This window comes from Pithys albifrons, chromosome 6 (genome assembly GCF_047495875.1).
Source record: "Pithys albifrons albifrons isolate INPA30051 chromosome 6, PitAlb_v1, whole genome shotgun sequence".
NCBI classification, from domain to species: Eukaryota; Metazoa; Chordata; class Aves; order Passeriformes; family Thamnophilidae; genus Pithys; species Pithys albifrons.
Window position 1 is genome coordinate 46,078,135 of NC_092463.1, and position 16,619 is coordinate 46,094,753.

At 41.2% G+C, this 16,619-nt stretch overlaps 1 protein-coding gene across 4 annotated transcripts in view; it reads left to right on the top strand.

Moving 5' to 3' along the window:
* Positions 1–290: 290 nt before the first annotated feature.
* Positions 291–16,619, top strand: part of CPT1A (carnitine palmitoyltransferase 1A) — a 37,098-nt gene continuing 20,769 nt past the window's right edge. The window contains exons 1-6 of one of the 4 annotated variants that reach the window (XM_071558687.1): positions 291–394; positions 4,209–4,342; positions 12,906–12,984; positions 13,131–13,285; positions 14,375–14,514; positions 14,906–15,077. In XM_071558687.1, coding sequence (XP_071414788.1) covers positions 13,145–13,285; positions 14,375–14,514; positions 14,906–15,077 — 453 coding nt within the window. In that variant the 5' untranslated portion in view covers positions 291–394; positions 4,209–4,342; positions 12,906–12,984; positions 13,131–13,144. Of the gene's footprint in view, positions 395–640; positions 722–4,208; positions 4,343–6,781; positions 7,104–12,905; positions 12,985–13,130; positions 13,286–14,374; positions 14,515–14,905; positions 15,078–16,619 lie in introns of those variants that run through there. The other 3 variants (XM_071558688.1, XM_071558690.1, XM_071558689.1) reach the window with 3 other exon arrangements.

Genomic DNA, 16,619 nt, shown 5'->3' on the forward strand with positions numbered 1-16,619 from the left:
GGTCCGCCACGAGTAATCCTACCCCAAGGTGCGCGTTTACACCCCGTTTGCATCCCCGGACCCTCCTCTCGCAACCCCTGAAGCCTCCTCCCCGCGGGCGGTCCCCGGTCGCTCCTGTAACCCCAGGACCGCCCCCTCTGTCCGAACTTTCCCCCAGATCTTGGGGAACTACCTGTTCCCCTGCCCCCGATTTCCCGCCGACCGCCCAGCCCAGCCCAGCCCAGCGCAGCCCAGCCCAGCGCTGCCCTCCCGCGGCGCCTCCCCGCCCGCCTCCGCTCCTCCTCCGCCAGGCGTCAGGGGAGCGGCCGCCGTCCCCCAGCTGCCTGCCGAGCGGCCGCTCCCGGCCCGAGCCCCGCGCCGCTCCCGCCCGCCGCCCCGCCGCCGGGCTCTGCAGGTGAGCGGGACGGGCCCGGCCGCCGCCCCGGGGCCGCCGGCATCGCGCTGCGGCGGTGTCAGGGAGCGGGGAGGGGGCTCGGCGGGCGGCGCGCCGCGCCGCCCGTGTCCGGCTGATTCACCGCGGGCTCCCGCTCCCCTCCCCCTGCAGCGCGCCCGCCCTGCTTGGGACTGAGGAAGGGCCACATCGGGCGCAGGCGCTCGGGCTCGCTTGGTCCGGTTTCAGCCTAATTATTGTTTCTATTAGGTCGAGCACGAAGTTGTGTGGTGCATGCGCGAGTGCGCCGGGTGCCGCTGTTAAGCGAGGCTTGTTCTTGCCGGGAAAAAGGTGGGAACGCAGGGAGGGTGGTGGGCGCGGTGCCGGCGGGCGCTGTAGAGCCGTGGGAAGGCGCAGTGCCCTTGGCATCCTGCTCGCGATTTGCCCATGGTTCGAGGGCGAGTGTCAGTGCTGTACATAAGGGAAGGAAGGGCGCAGGGGAGCGGTGACACAGGTGCGCGGGGACAGGCGCTACCTCTGCGCCGCCGCGTAAACAAAGGTGACACTGTAACCCACAGCTCTGCCGTTGTGGCCCATCGCCGGGAGAAGTTTCACGTCTCTAGAAGGGTGCACGGGGCGCAGCATCAGTGGTGGGTTCTCAAGTGTGCGGAAACGAAATAATTGCGTGTGTGTGTGAGAGAGACCAGTCCATACGCCCATGTGATTCTAGACTGAAACCTATGAAAGCCGCGGTCACTGCAAACTGCTTTTGAGGTGCACACTGAAAATGTAATGTTTTATTCAAGGCATGACTGGTTTACTGTATGAGTATGCTAATTAGACTTCCTGTAAAAGCTGCATCAAGATTTTTGCAGCATTTCGGAATTCCCTTTTCTTGCTTCATCTTTGCACAACTTTGGTCCTTTGCGCTATGTTCTCTGGTTTAAACTGGAAAACTCAACCTAAAATGTTACTTCAGCTATAATCTAGTTAGAAAAGATCTGTACTAGTGTTAAACAAAAGTGTAACAGGAAGCACCTTTTTTGGCAAGAGAAAAGTGCAAAGTAGGATCAAGACAAACATCTCATTCTTCCTCTAATCTGGCAGACTGTCAGCACTTTAGGGCAGTCTGCAGTCCAGAGGATATTACAGTGCAGGAGACTACTCATTTCCTTTGCACGTGTGTAGGAGCGTAGCAGTGAAAATGGAGATCTGATGCCTTCGTTCTTCTTTCTTTCATTATGTTTTCCTGAGTGTCTCACGTGTTTAATTTGCAGATCTGCAAGCTCCTTTATGTGTTTTCTCACCGTTTTGAACGGATGTTACATAAAACAACTCTTGTGGGCTTCAGTCATAACTAGCAGGTTCTTTTTCTGTTGTAATCATATCGATATAAACCAATAATTGCCATGTTGCAATAGCACAGGAAGTATTGTAGGCAAGTATTGTGTGGCTCTCCGTTAGTCTGGGAAATGTATTTACAGGATTACACAGGTATGGGGCTCTGTCACAGCTGTGACTTAGCTTGAAAGAAGTTGATGCGAGGACTTTTTAAATTTTGAGGTGTCACCGTCCTGATTGAAGAGCTTCTTCCAGGAGGAAATCATTATTCCTGGTTAAAGACAACTATAACATGGAACAACTGAGGCTTTTTAGCGCTGAGAACCAGAACAGAAACTGTTCAGTTGCACAAGCTGAGTACGCCCTTTTTTCTCCCCCTCCTAGCACCGGGATGTGCTTCGCTTCTTTCATTGCTTGCGGTCCTTTTCTCTGGGAACTTTTTTTGTTCGGCGCTGGCAGCGCCTTCGCGGCGCGCGTGGAAAGGCCTGGAGCTGCCGGGGGCGCGCGGGGCGGGGCTGCGGCGGCGCGACCTTTCACCCACTTCTGGGGAGTGGTCACGTGAGCGCGCCCGGGGCGGGGCGGGGGCGCGCCGGCGGCGGGAGCGCGCCCTGCCGCCCTGCGGACCAGCCCCGCTCTGCGCTGGGAATCCGCGCGGCTGGAGGCGGAGCAGCACCCGCTCCGCAGCTCCGGCATCCACATCCCGGCTCTGGAGCCTTCGGCGGCTCCGTGTGCCTTTGACAGGGAGGATGTTCTCTGCGATTGGCAGCATGTTGAGTACTGAGATTCCTGCTGAAAATCTTGCGTAAAAGGAGATTTGGGTAAATGCTTGTATTAGATAAACAATCAAACAGCTCTCCGCCGCCCTCGCCCCCCCCCAAAAAAAAAATTCACAGCCCCCCGAACCAAACAACAAAACTCCAAAACAGTGTCTTTTTTCAGTATTCCGAGCCCATTGTCTTTGCCCTGCAACATATTGTGTCATAGTCCCAAACTCCACGTGTTTGGAAAAAAAAAGATTCAAATGGCTGAGAAGGACTGCTGTTCTTTCAAGTCTAGGCTAACTTTAATATAAATAGCTAGTTTAAATATTTTTGTGAAAGACTTGGAACCAGTTCTTCAGTCTTTCAGCCTTATACAGGATGAAAGACCTTATTCAGGTCTTTCAGGCTTGTGTGGTAAATGGTCATTGAACTACTGTGAGAGCAATTACTTCAGTTTGCTCTGGGCCACCACACATGATTGTCCATCTTCCAGGATCTCCTAAGCCCTAAAATGTACCATCTTGTACGTCTCATAAAAGTCCAGCCATTCCAGAAATATTTGGTGCCATAGAGAAGATAATAATTCTTGTTTACTACATAGAAGCTTATTAAGTTCAAAGGGAGAGAGAAGGGATAGAACTTGTATAATCTAAATGCCTAGGTATGTCTTTTATGACAGTTAAAGAGAAATACCCAGATCTAGAGCCTAGTTTTTTGGGATGGGGAAGGTTTCTACGTGGTATGATAACTGTGCAGTGTTTAGGCAGAGTATGCTTCTCTCTTACTCGTTAAGATTATTCTGGAGTTCTAGAAGGTCAGAGGATGTAGCTTGCTGGAATGTGTACAATATGAAATGCATTGCAGTAGATAGAATGATCTAAGAGGCCTAGGAACAGTATGGTATGTCCTACCTTGTATAGGGGAAAAATCCCTAGAAATAATACAACAGTTGTAAAAGTCTCTGTTTTGATGTAAAGAATATGTGTTTTGTGTTTCTTGGGGCTTTTGGGGGGAGTTGTTTGTTTATTTGTTGAAGTGTACATTTTGGAACCATCTTTTACAGGAGCATGCTATTGACAAGAGAAGTCACATGATCCAAAAACTGTAGCGATTAATATTCCTTAGGGTTAACCTAGTAATTAACACATTGTTTGCTATAGCAAATCTCCTCTACTTTGCCTGTCTGCAGCTTAATCAGGCGAGAGGACAACTTACTTACTAACTGTGGCTTTTCTATTGGAAGTGCCAGTGAAATTAGTTTGTTCTGTGAACGTTTCTCCAAGAAACCTTGATGGCATCTGTGTTGAGTCTAATGAGAGTTTAAAGCCTGCAGGCAAACACTTGGTTGGATGTCTTAAACGGAAAGCTAAAACTGACATTGGAGACTGGCCCCTGAGTTCAGCTTGCTTGTCACAGTAGCCAGTGCTCACTGCTTGAGGCCTCACAAATGACTTGAGTGGGTAGCAGGTGAACTTTCTCTCACTACACAGTTGTTCACCATCTCAGACATGTTCAGTGTAAACAGTTTCATAAGGTGTAATGGAAAATAGTGTTTGAGAATTACTGTCTGTGACTATTTTCTCTATTGGCATCGATTTTTTTCTGAAATGATTCCAATTTGATCTAGTCCCTTGAGCAGCTGAAAGCTGTGTGTGAATCAAAGCTCAGACTGCTTTTCTTGTTTCTACCTGAGAGCTACAGCTGACTGTTTGACATTGCTGTGTACTGTCTGCTAGGAGCATTGGAATGACTCTGCCTCTCAGTGAGCCCTAACTTACTTAAGATCCCAGCTGCAGTGAGCTTCTGGAACAGAAGATTTGTATGTGACAAGTAGATCTCAAGCCAGCTTTTAAGGAAGAGATCTGTTCAGGTATGTTTATGTTTCATTCTGGTTTATACCTCCCTCCATGCACCTGTTGCACCAGTTTACCACTTGCACCAGTTTACCACCAGTTTACCACTTGGGGATATAGAAATTGGCCCAGGATTCCAAAGGACATACCTGCAGAGGTCAGGACACACGCTGGCAGTGGGACAGCAAGTTGTTGCAGACTTCTTAGCTGTTCTGATTTCAAACTGTCTGCTGTGGTAAGGTTTACTGTGAATCCTAGTGTTGCTGTGCGTGGGAAAAATATATGTAATCAGTTCTTCACCTTGGCTTGAGCCACAGCTTTCGTTCATCTTTTAGAAATGGGATATCCTTAGGTACATTAGTTAATCCCAGAGACCACAACTGCAAGGTGTAGGTGAGAGTGGGAAGGATTGGAGCCAATGATCAGCAATAACCAAATATGAGAACTTGTCTCAACTAAAGTGGTGTGGGAACACCTGTGAGAACACCTGTCAGTTTAACTTTGTTTTCATCAGATCAAGTGATAATTGATTGAGTGTTATGTTAATTCAACTTCAAGAGGAGAGTGATTCTTTCGTTTCTCTCTTCTTTCTATGCCATAGTCACTAGGTTCACCTGAGAAGCTCTGTTGAGAGCATTTCATCCACATGACTAATTTTTGCATGGAAATGATTTGGCTTCACTCCTCTCAGACTTCTCATAATGATTTTCTGTCTGAAAAATATGAGTAGTCATCATAAAATAGCTGAGTTATTGGTCAGAACTGAGAACAGCAAGTACTGTATCATGCTGAAGCATGTTTATATATTATTGAAGGTTAGTAGGCAAGGAAGCTATTAGAAATAGAAATTCTAAAGTGAATAATTGTGTCTAGTTAATCTTTATAGTAAGTTCAGAAGTCCACACCTTGTGGAATGTCACATGAGCTATTAATAAACTCTCTGCTTTTTCTGAGGCTTTGACATCTCGATACCTTTTTGCAGATGTGCAGTATATGTGAAGGTGGCATTAGCTAACAGAATATCCAAGAAACAGATATAAGAGACCAGTCTTTTTGATCGTACGTTAAATACTTGAGATGCATGTTTTATACTGTTGAAGTTTTTATAGGTCCAAACCTGAATTTCCTTTGAAAGGCAAAAAAATCCAGACACATTTTATGTTTGTTTAGATTTCTGTTAAACGGAATGTTTTTTCTCTATCTTTAGTTTTAATTTTGTTCAACTGTGCATCAAAGGAGCACCAGATGCACACGAGTAAAAGCATTTTTGGCATCCTTTTGACATTCTCTGGTTTGCTGCCTTACTTAATCAAGCCTCTAGCATGAAGGCAGAATTTTGGCATTTGAGTTTCTGCCTCCCCTCCACTATCTGGCATGTGAGTGTATGGCTCCTTGAGTTACTGAGTCAGTGCTGGATGCTTCTGTACAGCACATTCTTTAGTGCCTGAAACTATTGCATTTATAGCAAACTCCATGAAAACATTTTACTGAAGTCATGTCAGTTTTATTATTGATAATACAGGTATTTTTAGTTTGATAGGAACAGTCAGTGTTTTGTCTAGATAGGGATATACATGTAACACTACATTTCAACCTTATTTTTTATTAGCAGTTTCTATGGTTTCCTACCATATCACTACAATGTAGGTGCCACTTAAGATCAGCTCCAGAAATCTACCTGCCACTTTCAGACTAGCAGACTTTCATTGGACAGTGTAGTGGTGTTTGAAATACCAACATGCATTTAAAAATCATGTATAATCATGCACTGGTGCTTTTTAGCGAAGGAAAAGTTTTCGGAATAATGTTTAAAGACTGAGATGAATAATTTTCTGAAAAGTTCATGCTTCTTTTATCCTCCAAATTAATAGTAGATGTTTGACAGTTGGAGAAAACTTGCTCTTTTTGAATATTTGACTGCTACTACCAATTTGAATTTCAAGGTATGCTGTTCATTTAAAGCAATTGAAGCACAGGATTTCTTGTTTGGGTCTTAGTGCTCTGTAAATTTACTTTCTAAAGCAGATCTCTTATGAGAACTCCTACACTAAATTTCATAAAGCGTCTCTGCTAGGATAGAACTGTATAAAAACAGGATTGATGGTTCAAACCCTTAATCCTCTTAGTGGCTCTTCACTGGATTCTCTCCAGTATCATTTCTCTCACTGGGGAGCCCAGACCTTGACACAGTTTTCAAGATGGAGTCTCACCAGCACTGAGTAGAATGGAAGAGTCACTTCCCTCAATCTGGTGGCAACAGTCCTCCTAATGCCACCCAGGATTCTGTTACCTGCCTTTGCTTCAAGGGCACCCTTCTGGCTCATCTGCAGCTTGCTGCAGCTTTCCTTTCCAGCCAGTCAGCCTCCAATGTGTACCAGCATGTGGGGTTACTCCTCCCCAGGTGCAGGACTTTGCACTTCTCCTTGTTGAACTTAACAAGGTTTCAGCATGCGTGTTTCTCCAGCCTGCCAAGGTCCATCTGGGTGGCAGTGAAAACCTTTAGTTTATCAGCCACTGCTGCCAGTTTCAGTCCCTATACTTGGAAATTCATCTGCAGGGTTTTTTTGGTTTGGTTCTTTTTTTTTTTTTCCCCATCTTCAAGCTTTTAGATAGGTTTGACAGCTACTACTTTTGCATCAAACATCTGGAAGGGTGTCACATTGATAGACTTTAGAACCTCTGCAGAATTCAGACAAGTGAAGACAAACTACCTTTATAAAATATTTTGAAATACTCTAACCCTTTATATTTGTGCAATAAGAGACCCTGCTGCTTGATGTAAGTATTTGATACACTTTTTGGTTTGGAGAGCATTGTTTGCATGAGTGTTTTGATTATCCATAGGTTTGCATGCACTTCTGGGGTGGCTGTGTAGGTCAGTGTTGCTATTAAACTGTAGCTGGTGACAAAGTTTGGAAGTAAACTAGCACGCTATCAAGTTACTTGAGGATGTTGGCACTGGCTTTGTTGTGATTCACTACATATAATTTCATTGTAGACACATTACATAGGCAAAGTCAGCTACCATAGGGTAGTCTGAATTATTTTGTACTGGTGGTACCAAAAGCTTGAACTGACAAGACCATCAGTAATTAAAATCTGAAGAGAAATTCACAGTAGTGCATGAGGAGATTGGATAGACATCTTAATGTTTGGAATTCTCTTTCTTTTGATTTAGTATCTGGTATGAAGTCAACAGATTTGAGTGCAAGGAGTTATTTACTGATTTGTATAAAACAAAATGCATTCATATTTTGGGGAGTTTTAGGAGAGTAGAAAATGCAACTTTCCATAGTGATAGCTTACACAGCTGAGAGAAAATATTTGGTCACTGTCTCAGCACAAACACAGCACAGATGTTCTAGTGTTTTGATACTGACTCTGATTTCATTACATCTGTCCTCAGTCTCTTGGAATTCGGTGATCTACAATAAAGTGTCAAATTATTCTATCAAATAAACATACAAAATAGACCTTTTGAGTATTTGTTTCCTTCCAAAAGCTGTAGCAATCTCACCTCCTGAAGAGAGATCTTACGTGTGGACAGTAAAATACTGGATAAAACTTCTTCAAGGTTTTCATTATTTAAACAAGTTTTTTCAGAGTTCAAGACTTTTATGAGAAGTTGTGAGAACTCCAGAATTATTTTCCAGTTCTCTGTGGCTGCTTTTAACATTCAAACAGTAACTCTTACTGCTTTGCATGTCAATAGAAATAGATTCCCTCCCCACTCCCTGCTTTTCTTTGAAATAAACTGCTTTGGGGTCAGACCAAGACTTTGGGGTACTTGCTTGGTTTTCCAGTGCATTCTTAGTTCAACATGTCTAGCTTGAACTGGCAATTTTAATACAGTTTTAAAATATGTTTGCCAATTAAAATTGGGTTTAGTGTACTTTTATCTGATATTTCACTCCACTTCCCATTTTGAAAGCTCCCTTAAGCAATTTAATTTTAAATGGTTTACGCTCACTTTTCTCCTCAACAGTCTCTATTTCGTTTTGAAACCTGAGTGTTAAGCTAAAATTTGAAGTTGTAAGTTTATTTTTAGGAATGAAGGAACAGTTGTTCAAGGGCAGGCTTCTATTGTGGTTTGTTGGCTTTTTAGTTTACTTTTGAGCTTGCCTAGTAAGAACTTGGCAGGAGTCGGAAAACAGAGTCTGTGTTATAAGGTGCTTCTCATGCTTTTTTCCTGGTACCTTTTATCTGCATAAAGGTATGAGGGCTTCCAGGTAATTCTGAATTCAGAACTAGCATCATACAAGTACTTCTAAATTCAGAACTGCCATCATACCTGTACTGCTGCATTGCCAAAAGTAACTGCTTCAAGAATTAACATCTTGGTTTGTGCAGTGTACTGTAACACATTTAACTTCTGTATCTTGGATTGATGTGTTTTAAAATGCACGTGGTAATTTTTTCACTGTCTTTCAGACATTGTGTCCTGTATTATGTGCTTCAGAGACATGGCCAGCCAGTAGTAACTTCTGGTATGCCTAACTTAAATGGAAGCATCCTGCACATGAGGGCTCTCTTAGCTTCAGATTTTCCAGAGCTGAGGCTTATCTCCTTCTGTGACTGTAGGAACATGTAAGCCCTAACACAGACTGTTCAGTGTCTGCAACGTGAAGTCATAAGGTCTGTGAGTTAAACCTCAGTCTTTGTAGTATAAATGTGCTGAAACTGCAAAAATAGCAGTCTGAAGATGCTTTATGCATGGTAAGTGTAGCAGCATAGTTTGTCAGACCATCAGGACTTAGGCTTTCTGGCGTGCCGTGTTTTTTTTTTTACTTAAAAGTGACATCCAACATAGCAGTACTTGCTTACAACAACGGAAAAAAAATTGTACTAAGTTTTGTTTGGCTCAGGCAGAGGTATGGAAAAGGAAGAGAAGAAACATCTGCAGCTGTTATGACGTGTTTGAATTGAAGTAAAACCAGATAAGAGCAAGGAAAAGGCAGCTTTCTTCTTTAAACTGGGAAAAACCCCCAAACTATTAATAAAACAAATTTTAAGGGGAATGTATGTGGTTTTTGAAGATACATTAATATTACAAGACGACACAGAAAGGAATGAAAATAGTAATTTCAGATTACTTTTAGAAATTATTGTGCTGTTTTTCCTTTTGAGTAAGACTTGGCCAATCTGTTAAACAAGTCAAAAGCTGTTTTTTATGGCTCTCTGTTGGGAACGGGGTTAATTAGTATATGCTGTACAGAAATATGTTGCAGACCAAAATGCCTGAAGTTAGAAGGAGCTATTGTTTCAGTGTGTGTTAGCTGATTGATGTGGGTGCTGCCTTAGGAACAGTGGCAAGTCAAGTTTAAAAGTCCAAGGCATGCGCCTCCGGCCTGTGCCCTTTTACCTACTTTGCTTGCGAGCACGTGGCAGCGCAGGAATGCAGCGCAGGGGAAGTGCACCGCGGCTTATGATTAAATTGGCCTTCAAGGAGGAAAACAAGGGCTCACGGAAAGACACTCCAGGAAGCCTTTGCCATTCAGCCATCATAATTCAGGGCAGTCTTAAAGGCTTACGGTGTTCTTCAGAAAAAAAATATAAAAATAAATAAGGCGTTTTATTGTTTCACATCCTAGGGTCAAGCAGTACAGTCCTAGAACTAGACTGTATTTGTTCACTGGATTCAGGATTAATGCTTGCTGGATTAATATTTTTTCATTTGGTAATGAGGAATCTTATGAGTTAATTTAATGAACGTGCTAAATTTTAATTCATTAAAATGCCAGGTTGACTGTTCACTGTTAATGCTATTTATAATATCTTTGTGTCTTGGACAGTGAAAAAACGTGTGTCTAAAAATGAAAAGGTTCCTGAAATTCTTTCAGAAGCAGAAAGGAGGTTAATTACAAAGATCCAGGCTGAGAAGTCACAGAGGAGATGAAGGGTAACAGAAACCAGTATATCTGGTACTTTAGATGCTGGCATTCCAGAAAACAAAATTCCATGAGTGAACTGCAGAATCTGTTGGCCCTTCTTGAGACAAATCCAGATGCCTGATTCTCTGTATCCAGATATGGTTAGCTTTTTAATGTGTTTATTGGGTTTTTTTTCATTACAGTCCTAATAGTACCACTAAACACATGATAAATTCTTAACTTTGAATGCCTTTCCCTTTTGCAAACCCTGTTGAGGCCAGGTTATGCCTTGTTTTACTGCTGCCTGTCTCTGTTTTATTGCTCTGTTGCAGTTTTGGTCTCAGCGTCAGCTGGTGATGAACAATTTAAATGAATGAATGGACAGCTGGCTTTGACTTCCTCATACTTGCCTACAGCAGGGCCTGTATAAGTAGTTGTTAGTGACTGAGTCATTAAGTACTACAAATTGCAGATGTTACTAGGGCATACAGGGTGTGTTTTAAAGCTTTTAAAACTGGTGTTCAAAGCTGACTTGGGTTCTTTGTTGTCTTAATCAGATGCTGTACAAACGTAGATCAAATTGCATGCTATCTGTAGGATACTGTGAGCTTTAGCTACCCCTCTGGAAACACAGAAGCCTAATTCACCCAGAACACAGCTTCTAAAACTTGAGCGGTGACTGATGAATTTGAGGGATTTGTGAATTGCCATCAGGCACTGTAGCAGTAGTTGTATTGCAGAGGTGGATCGATGCAGGCTGGTCTAACGATAGGCTCTTTAAATATTGCTGAGTCCTTGCCTGTTGGTCAGCAACCTTACTAGATGATGTCCAGCAACGCTTACCATGTTCATCTCTGCCTAGTGCTCCTCTTTCTATATAATGCATTTCCTAAGTCTACTGTTTCTGCTGCATTCCTAGTGCTTTTGTTCCCTGGTTGTCTACTCATACACCTTTGCACCTGTTCTTTGTGTTTCAGATGACTTTGGCATAGTAGAAAATTTACAGACTAGAGAAACAGAACTGCAGTCTTAGTTAACTTCTTTTGAAGTACCCAGTTAAACTACATTGGCTTCAAAAAGGGTGAAGTAGTTGCACTTCCTTTTGATTGTGCTTAAATAGAAATGCCAGGGCGACCTTAAAACACTTGGTATTGATAGCATTGTATTTTGTATCAGTAAAAATCTCAGATTAAAACTTGCCCTTGAATCCTGACCTACACATGGGATAATGAATTCCACTGCCTTTTTTCATATAAGAGGATATTGTTTTTAGGATTATGTGCAAAAGTTTTCATGAGCTAATAAATGAAAATAGACAAGAGACTTTGGAATCGTGATGGTCTCCTCAGGAATACATAGTTTGGACCATTTAGACATAAAGTGTGCCTGCAAAAATCTCTGACGTAATTACAAGTGCTCAAACAACATTAGTCTGAATTAATGATGAGTAGAAGTCACTTCCAATATATTTATGTACTAATACTGGTTACAAAAAAACTATGAAGTTACCAACTGTATAAAGTTTAACAAGGGCAAGTGCCAGGTTCTTCATCTGGGACAACCCTGAATGAATGTATGGACAGACTGGGGAACAAAATGGTGGAGAGCAACACAGCAGAAAGGGACATGGGGGGTCCTGGTCGATGGCAAGTGAAATATGAGTCAGCAGTGTCCTGGCAGCCAGGAGGGCCAACTGTGTCATGGCAGGGCATCAGGCACAGCATTGCCAGCCGGTCGAGGGAGGGGATTGTCCCACTCTGCTCTGCACTGGGGTGGCCGCACCTTGAATATTGTGCACAATTTTGGGTGCCACAATGTAAGAAAGATATGAAGCTCTTAGAGAGTGTCCAAAGGAGGGCAGTGAAGATGGTGAAGGGCCTTGAGGGGAAGCTGCATGAGGAGTGGCTGAGGTCACTCGGTCTGTTCAACCTGGAGAAGAGGAGACCGAATGGAGACCTCATTGCAGTTACAACTTCATTGTGAGAGAAAGAGAAGGGGCTGGCACTGATCTCTTCTCTGTGGTGACCAGTGACAGGACCCAAGGGAACAGCATGCAGCTGTGTCAGGGGAGGTTTAAGTTAGAAATTAGGTAAAGGTTCTACATGAATATGTAAACAGAATCACAGTTACATTTGTGGTTTAACTTAGTGTTTTTCATTTGAGTTGGTTATGCCTTTGGGATAGGATGGTCTTCTGTCTATATTGGCATGGTTGTTGGTATTTATTTGAGTAGTTAAACTGAGTACAGTTCAATTAAATTTCATTGTAATTTCAGATTTCTGGTGAAGATCATTTTTCTGACAGTTGTGATTTGGTTTCCTTGACTTTACTTAATTTTGCAGTTATATGCCAGTCAGAACTTGGAGCCACAGGGACTATATAGTGTCTTATTGCTCTGACTAATGAGCTTGAAATTAAGATAAGAAAAAAAAATTCTGTGGAAGATAGGGCCAGAAGTAACTTTGTTTTGCTGGCTGAGGTGAAAACTTTAGGTACCTTTCTTTTCTAAATGATGAAAAAAAGCACTTTCTGAGTATCCTTTATCATTAAGAGTCAGTTTCTGTGTACCCATGATACACTTTTTCTAATTACCATTTTCATTTTCTGCTCTGCTCTGATTTTTTTTATGTTACACGTATGCATGATATTCAGCTTGCTTCAGTATTGCCACAATGCTTAAATGACCTGAGTGTTTTGCTTCCATTTTCAGCTCTGGTGCACAGAAGAGGTGCCTTAATTCACGCACTGGACGGTCAGACTGAAGTGCAAGTGTAGTCTGTAAGGAAGAGGCAAGTACTGTATGGAAATTTTTCCTACTTGGAAATCTTTCCCTCCCAAAATTGCAGTGTAGAATATATCTTTCTAGAAGTAGACTGGCTCCTAGTTCTGTAGAACAAGAAGGCAATACTTATATTTTAACTTTGTTTTTTGACAGAACTTGCTCTGAAAATGGCGGAAGCTCACCAGGCAGTTGCTTTCCAATTTACAGTAACTCCCGATGGGATTGACCTGCGAATGAGCCATGAGGCGCTCAAACAAATTTATCTATCTGGTGTCTATTCATGGAAGAAAAAGTTCATCAGATTCAAGGTATGCTAAATTAGTGAAGTTCACCAAAACTGAGGATTATTTAGTGCTTTATAGCTTTATTAAAGGGGGTTTTTTAGGCAACATGGTTTTTTTTTTCCTTTATGGCAAATAAAGTTCCTCATTGTGAAAGACTTGCATGGGTTTTACTTAATACAAAAGAATAGTGAGGAAAGTAGCACTGAGTGATACTGTAAAGACTGAAAGAGTACGTATCTTTTATGTATTCTGTGGAAGCAAGATGAAACTTGTAGAAATTAATATTAATAATAGCTTTAATTGACTTCATTCTCTTCATAATGTATCATGTAATTGTATAGTCTTTTAGCATAAGACAAAAATACAACTAGTTGTGATTTTTTTATGCCATATCTCTTAGAGGTACAAGACTACACTCTTTATTTTGGCCAAGAATATATAAAATTAAATTTGCAAATTAAGGAGTTTTCAGAAAGTTACCTGAGCATCTGTCTTGTACGAGTGAGGCTGTGTAGTATTGTTTCTGATGAGGTATATGATACAGATCCTTGTGAATTTACTGTTTTGTTCATGGGATTTTAAATGGTAAGCATCTGTTTTGTTAATAGTGAACTACATAAGCCACAGGCTATCTTCAACATCTTTCAAAAACATACACGTATTAACAACAGTCTTACTAAAATTGTCTTATAAAGCTGTAAGAGGGACCTTTTAAATTATATTAAAAAATTTGATTCTGATTCTTATTGTCTTGTTCAGTAGAACATTTTTGTCTTCTATTCATTTAGAGAGGTGTAGCTCAGTGTATGTTGGAATCATTGAAGTGTTTTTTCTTCTAAAGCTGTTTGTTAATTGCATTATTTTTAGTAAGACTTGCAGCAGGATCAGTGATGTCTCTAAGAGAACTTAAAAGTTCCTTTAATTCTTGATATGGTTGTGGCAATTTTCTGTAGTAGTCAAGCTTAACTATATCCATTCCCTCCTCCTACGATAAGCATATGTAAGGAAACACTGACTAATCTTAATTACTTGTTTAAAACTAAATGACTTTCCATGGTACTATAAAGTCAACCACTTTGGTATGAAAAAATTATGTGAAGCTTTTCTTTCCAGAATGGAATTATCACCGGCGTTTATCCTGCTAGCCCATCTAGCTGGCTTATTGTAGTTGTGGGTGTGATGTCAACAATGTATGCCAAAATTGATCCTTCCTTAGGAATAATAGCTAAAATCAACAGGACACTTGATACTACGTAAGTAGACTGAAAAGTTACTGTTCCTCTAAAGGGAAATCAGTTTATTTGCAGCTGCTGTTGAAGGTACTCCTGTTAAAATGTATCAGTTTTGGGACTGTGTCAGAGTAAGCCAAATAATACAGATGTATGAGGGTACGAAATAAATTGTTATACCAGTATTACTGCATTGTTTTCTGAGTATTTGGGAAGTACATTTGGCAACTTCTGTGGCCTTTGATCTTGTTGCGTGACAAGGCGTTTGGAAAGGAGTTTATGAAAAAGGGATGAGCAGGGATAAAGTTGTGCAATGGCTGCTCATAGTACCATTAGACTTATGTTTGCAATATGAGCTTCTCTTTGGAACTTAAACAGACATTAACTGGCATATGCTGGCTTTTATTTTGAATAGTGGCTACATGTCAAACCAAACACAGAACATCGTGAGTGGAGTGCTTTTTGGCACAGGGCTTTGGGTCGCCCTTATTGTCACAATGCGCTACTCTCTGAAGATGCTGCTTTCCTATCATGGTTGGATATTCTCTGAACATGGCAAGCTTACTGCAGGCACCAAGTTTTGGATGGTAAGGATATGTTGTCTCCCTGTTTCGTCTCAATTTCTGTCTGCTTGGTATTCAAAGCCCTAAAAGAAAATCTTGTATTTTTTAACTTATTTGTGTTTTTTGTGTCATGAGACAGGAGGCTATTAGGTAGCTATTTCTAGTAATTACTGTCACCCTTCTAGAGCTGAAATTAAATTATTTACCATGGCCTTATAGAAGGAAGAGTAAACACCTCAAGAGAAACTTCTAATTTGCCAACGCCTTGGGACTGTGACTCCAATACCTGCTTTTTCACTATGTACAAAAACTTGGGCTGCAGCACCAAAGAATCTTCTCTTCACAGAAAGTTCTACCCTAATTCTTTGTTGAAATGTTAGGATTTCTGGTCATCCATGATAAAATTATTCTTATGCTTGAAGAAAGTAATACTGAGTGTCCTTTGAACTGGTGTGCCTCTAAAATACAAGAAGAAGCATAAGGTGTAGGTAGCTTGTAATGCTGTTTTCATATAAGGGCAAGATGAAAGGCGTATGTCTCCTGTGGATTATTGGGGTGTTTTGGAAAAGGATTCTTAAAGGATGTGATTGGTATAAAGAGGAAATGTAGACATGGTGCTGCAAGAGATGAAGTGAAGTTTTGCTATTTGGACTAAGTTGTTTCAACTCACTTGTGCCAGTATCGTTGTAGAAATAACTTAAGTACCATACTATGATAAAATCAGTTTCTGCAGCCTCAAAAATTAACTGATAAGTGTTAAACTAAGCACATGTCACAATTTACTATGAAATTTGTTCAAGGACAGGTACCCAGAATGGTACAATAAAATAGAATTTAATGTTTGTCTGTTACAAATGAAATTTCTAATTGATGGTTTCTCCTGGAAGCGATATCAGCCTCATGACTCGAATTTGTACAGTCCAGAGGCTCTGAATGGTAAGGTTTTCTGTCAGTTGCTTAAAGCTGTAGCTGCCTTAGTTTTCAGCATGTCCTACCAGATAAATACTTAAAGCTCTTAATATTGCCTTATACACCTTAAAACAGTATGAACTGTGCTTACTGTGCTTTGTTGCATAATTGTTTCTATGAATTTTCATCTATCATAATGTTGCATATGCATTTTGTTGTGAATCATATATGTTTTAAGAATAGAGAATGCTAAAGGTGTATGCCCAGCAGTCTCATCTATACTTACTATGAAGCTCTGTTTTAAAACCTTATTCTTTTTTTTAACTAGACCCAACAAAAGAGAATACTGATCTCACTGGTGAAATAGCTCCAACTACCTTAGCTTTCCAGATTTTTATAATAATTTTTATAATATTGCTTTCTGTTCAAATAGTCATGCAGAACAAAAACCTGAGCTCTGATTTCAGTGGCAGTACAATGTGATTTTTCAGGCTGGTTGGAAGAGTGGTGGCACTTTTAATGAACGTTTCACCTTCTAAAGTCAAATTTCCCATACCAGTGTTGAGGGGAAAATCCAAACTTCCATTTTTTAAAAAAACTAATTAAATTATTTTGATTAATGAGTAAAAATAGTAATAATCTGTGAGCAGTTGCAAC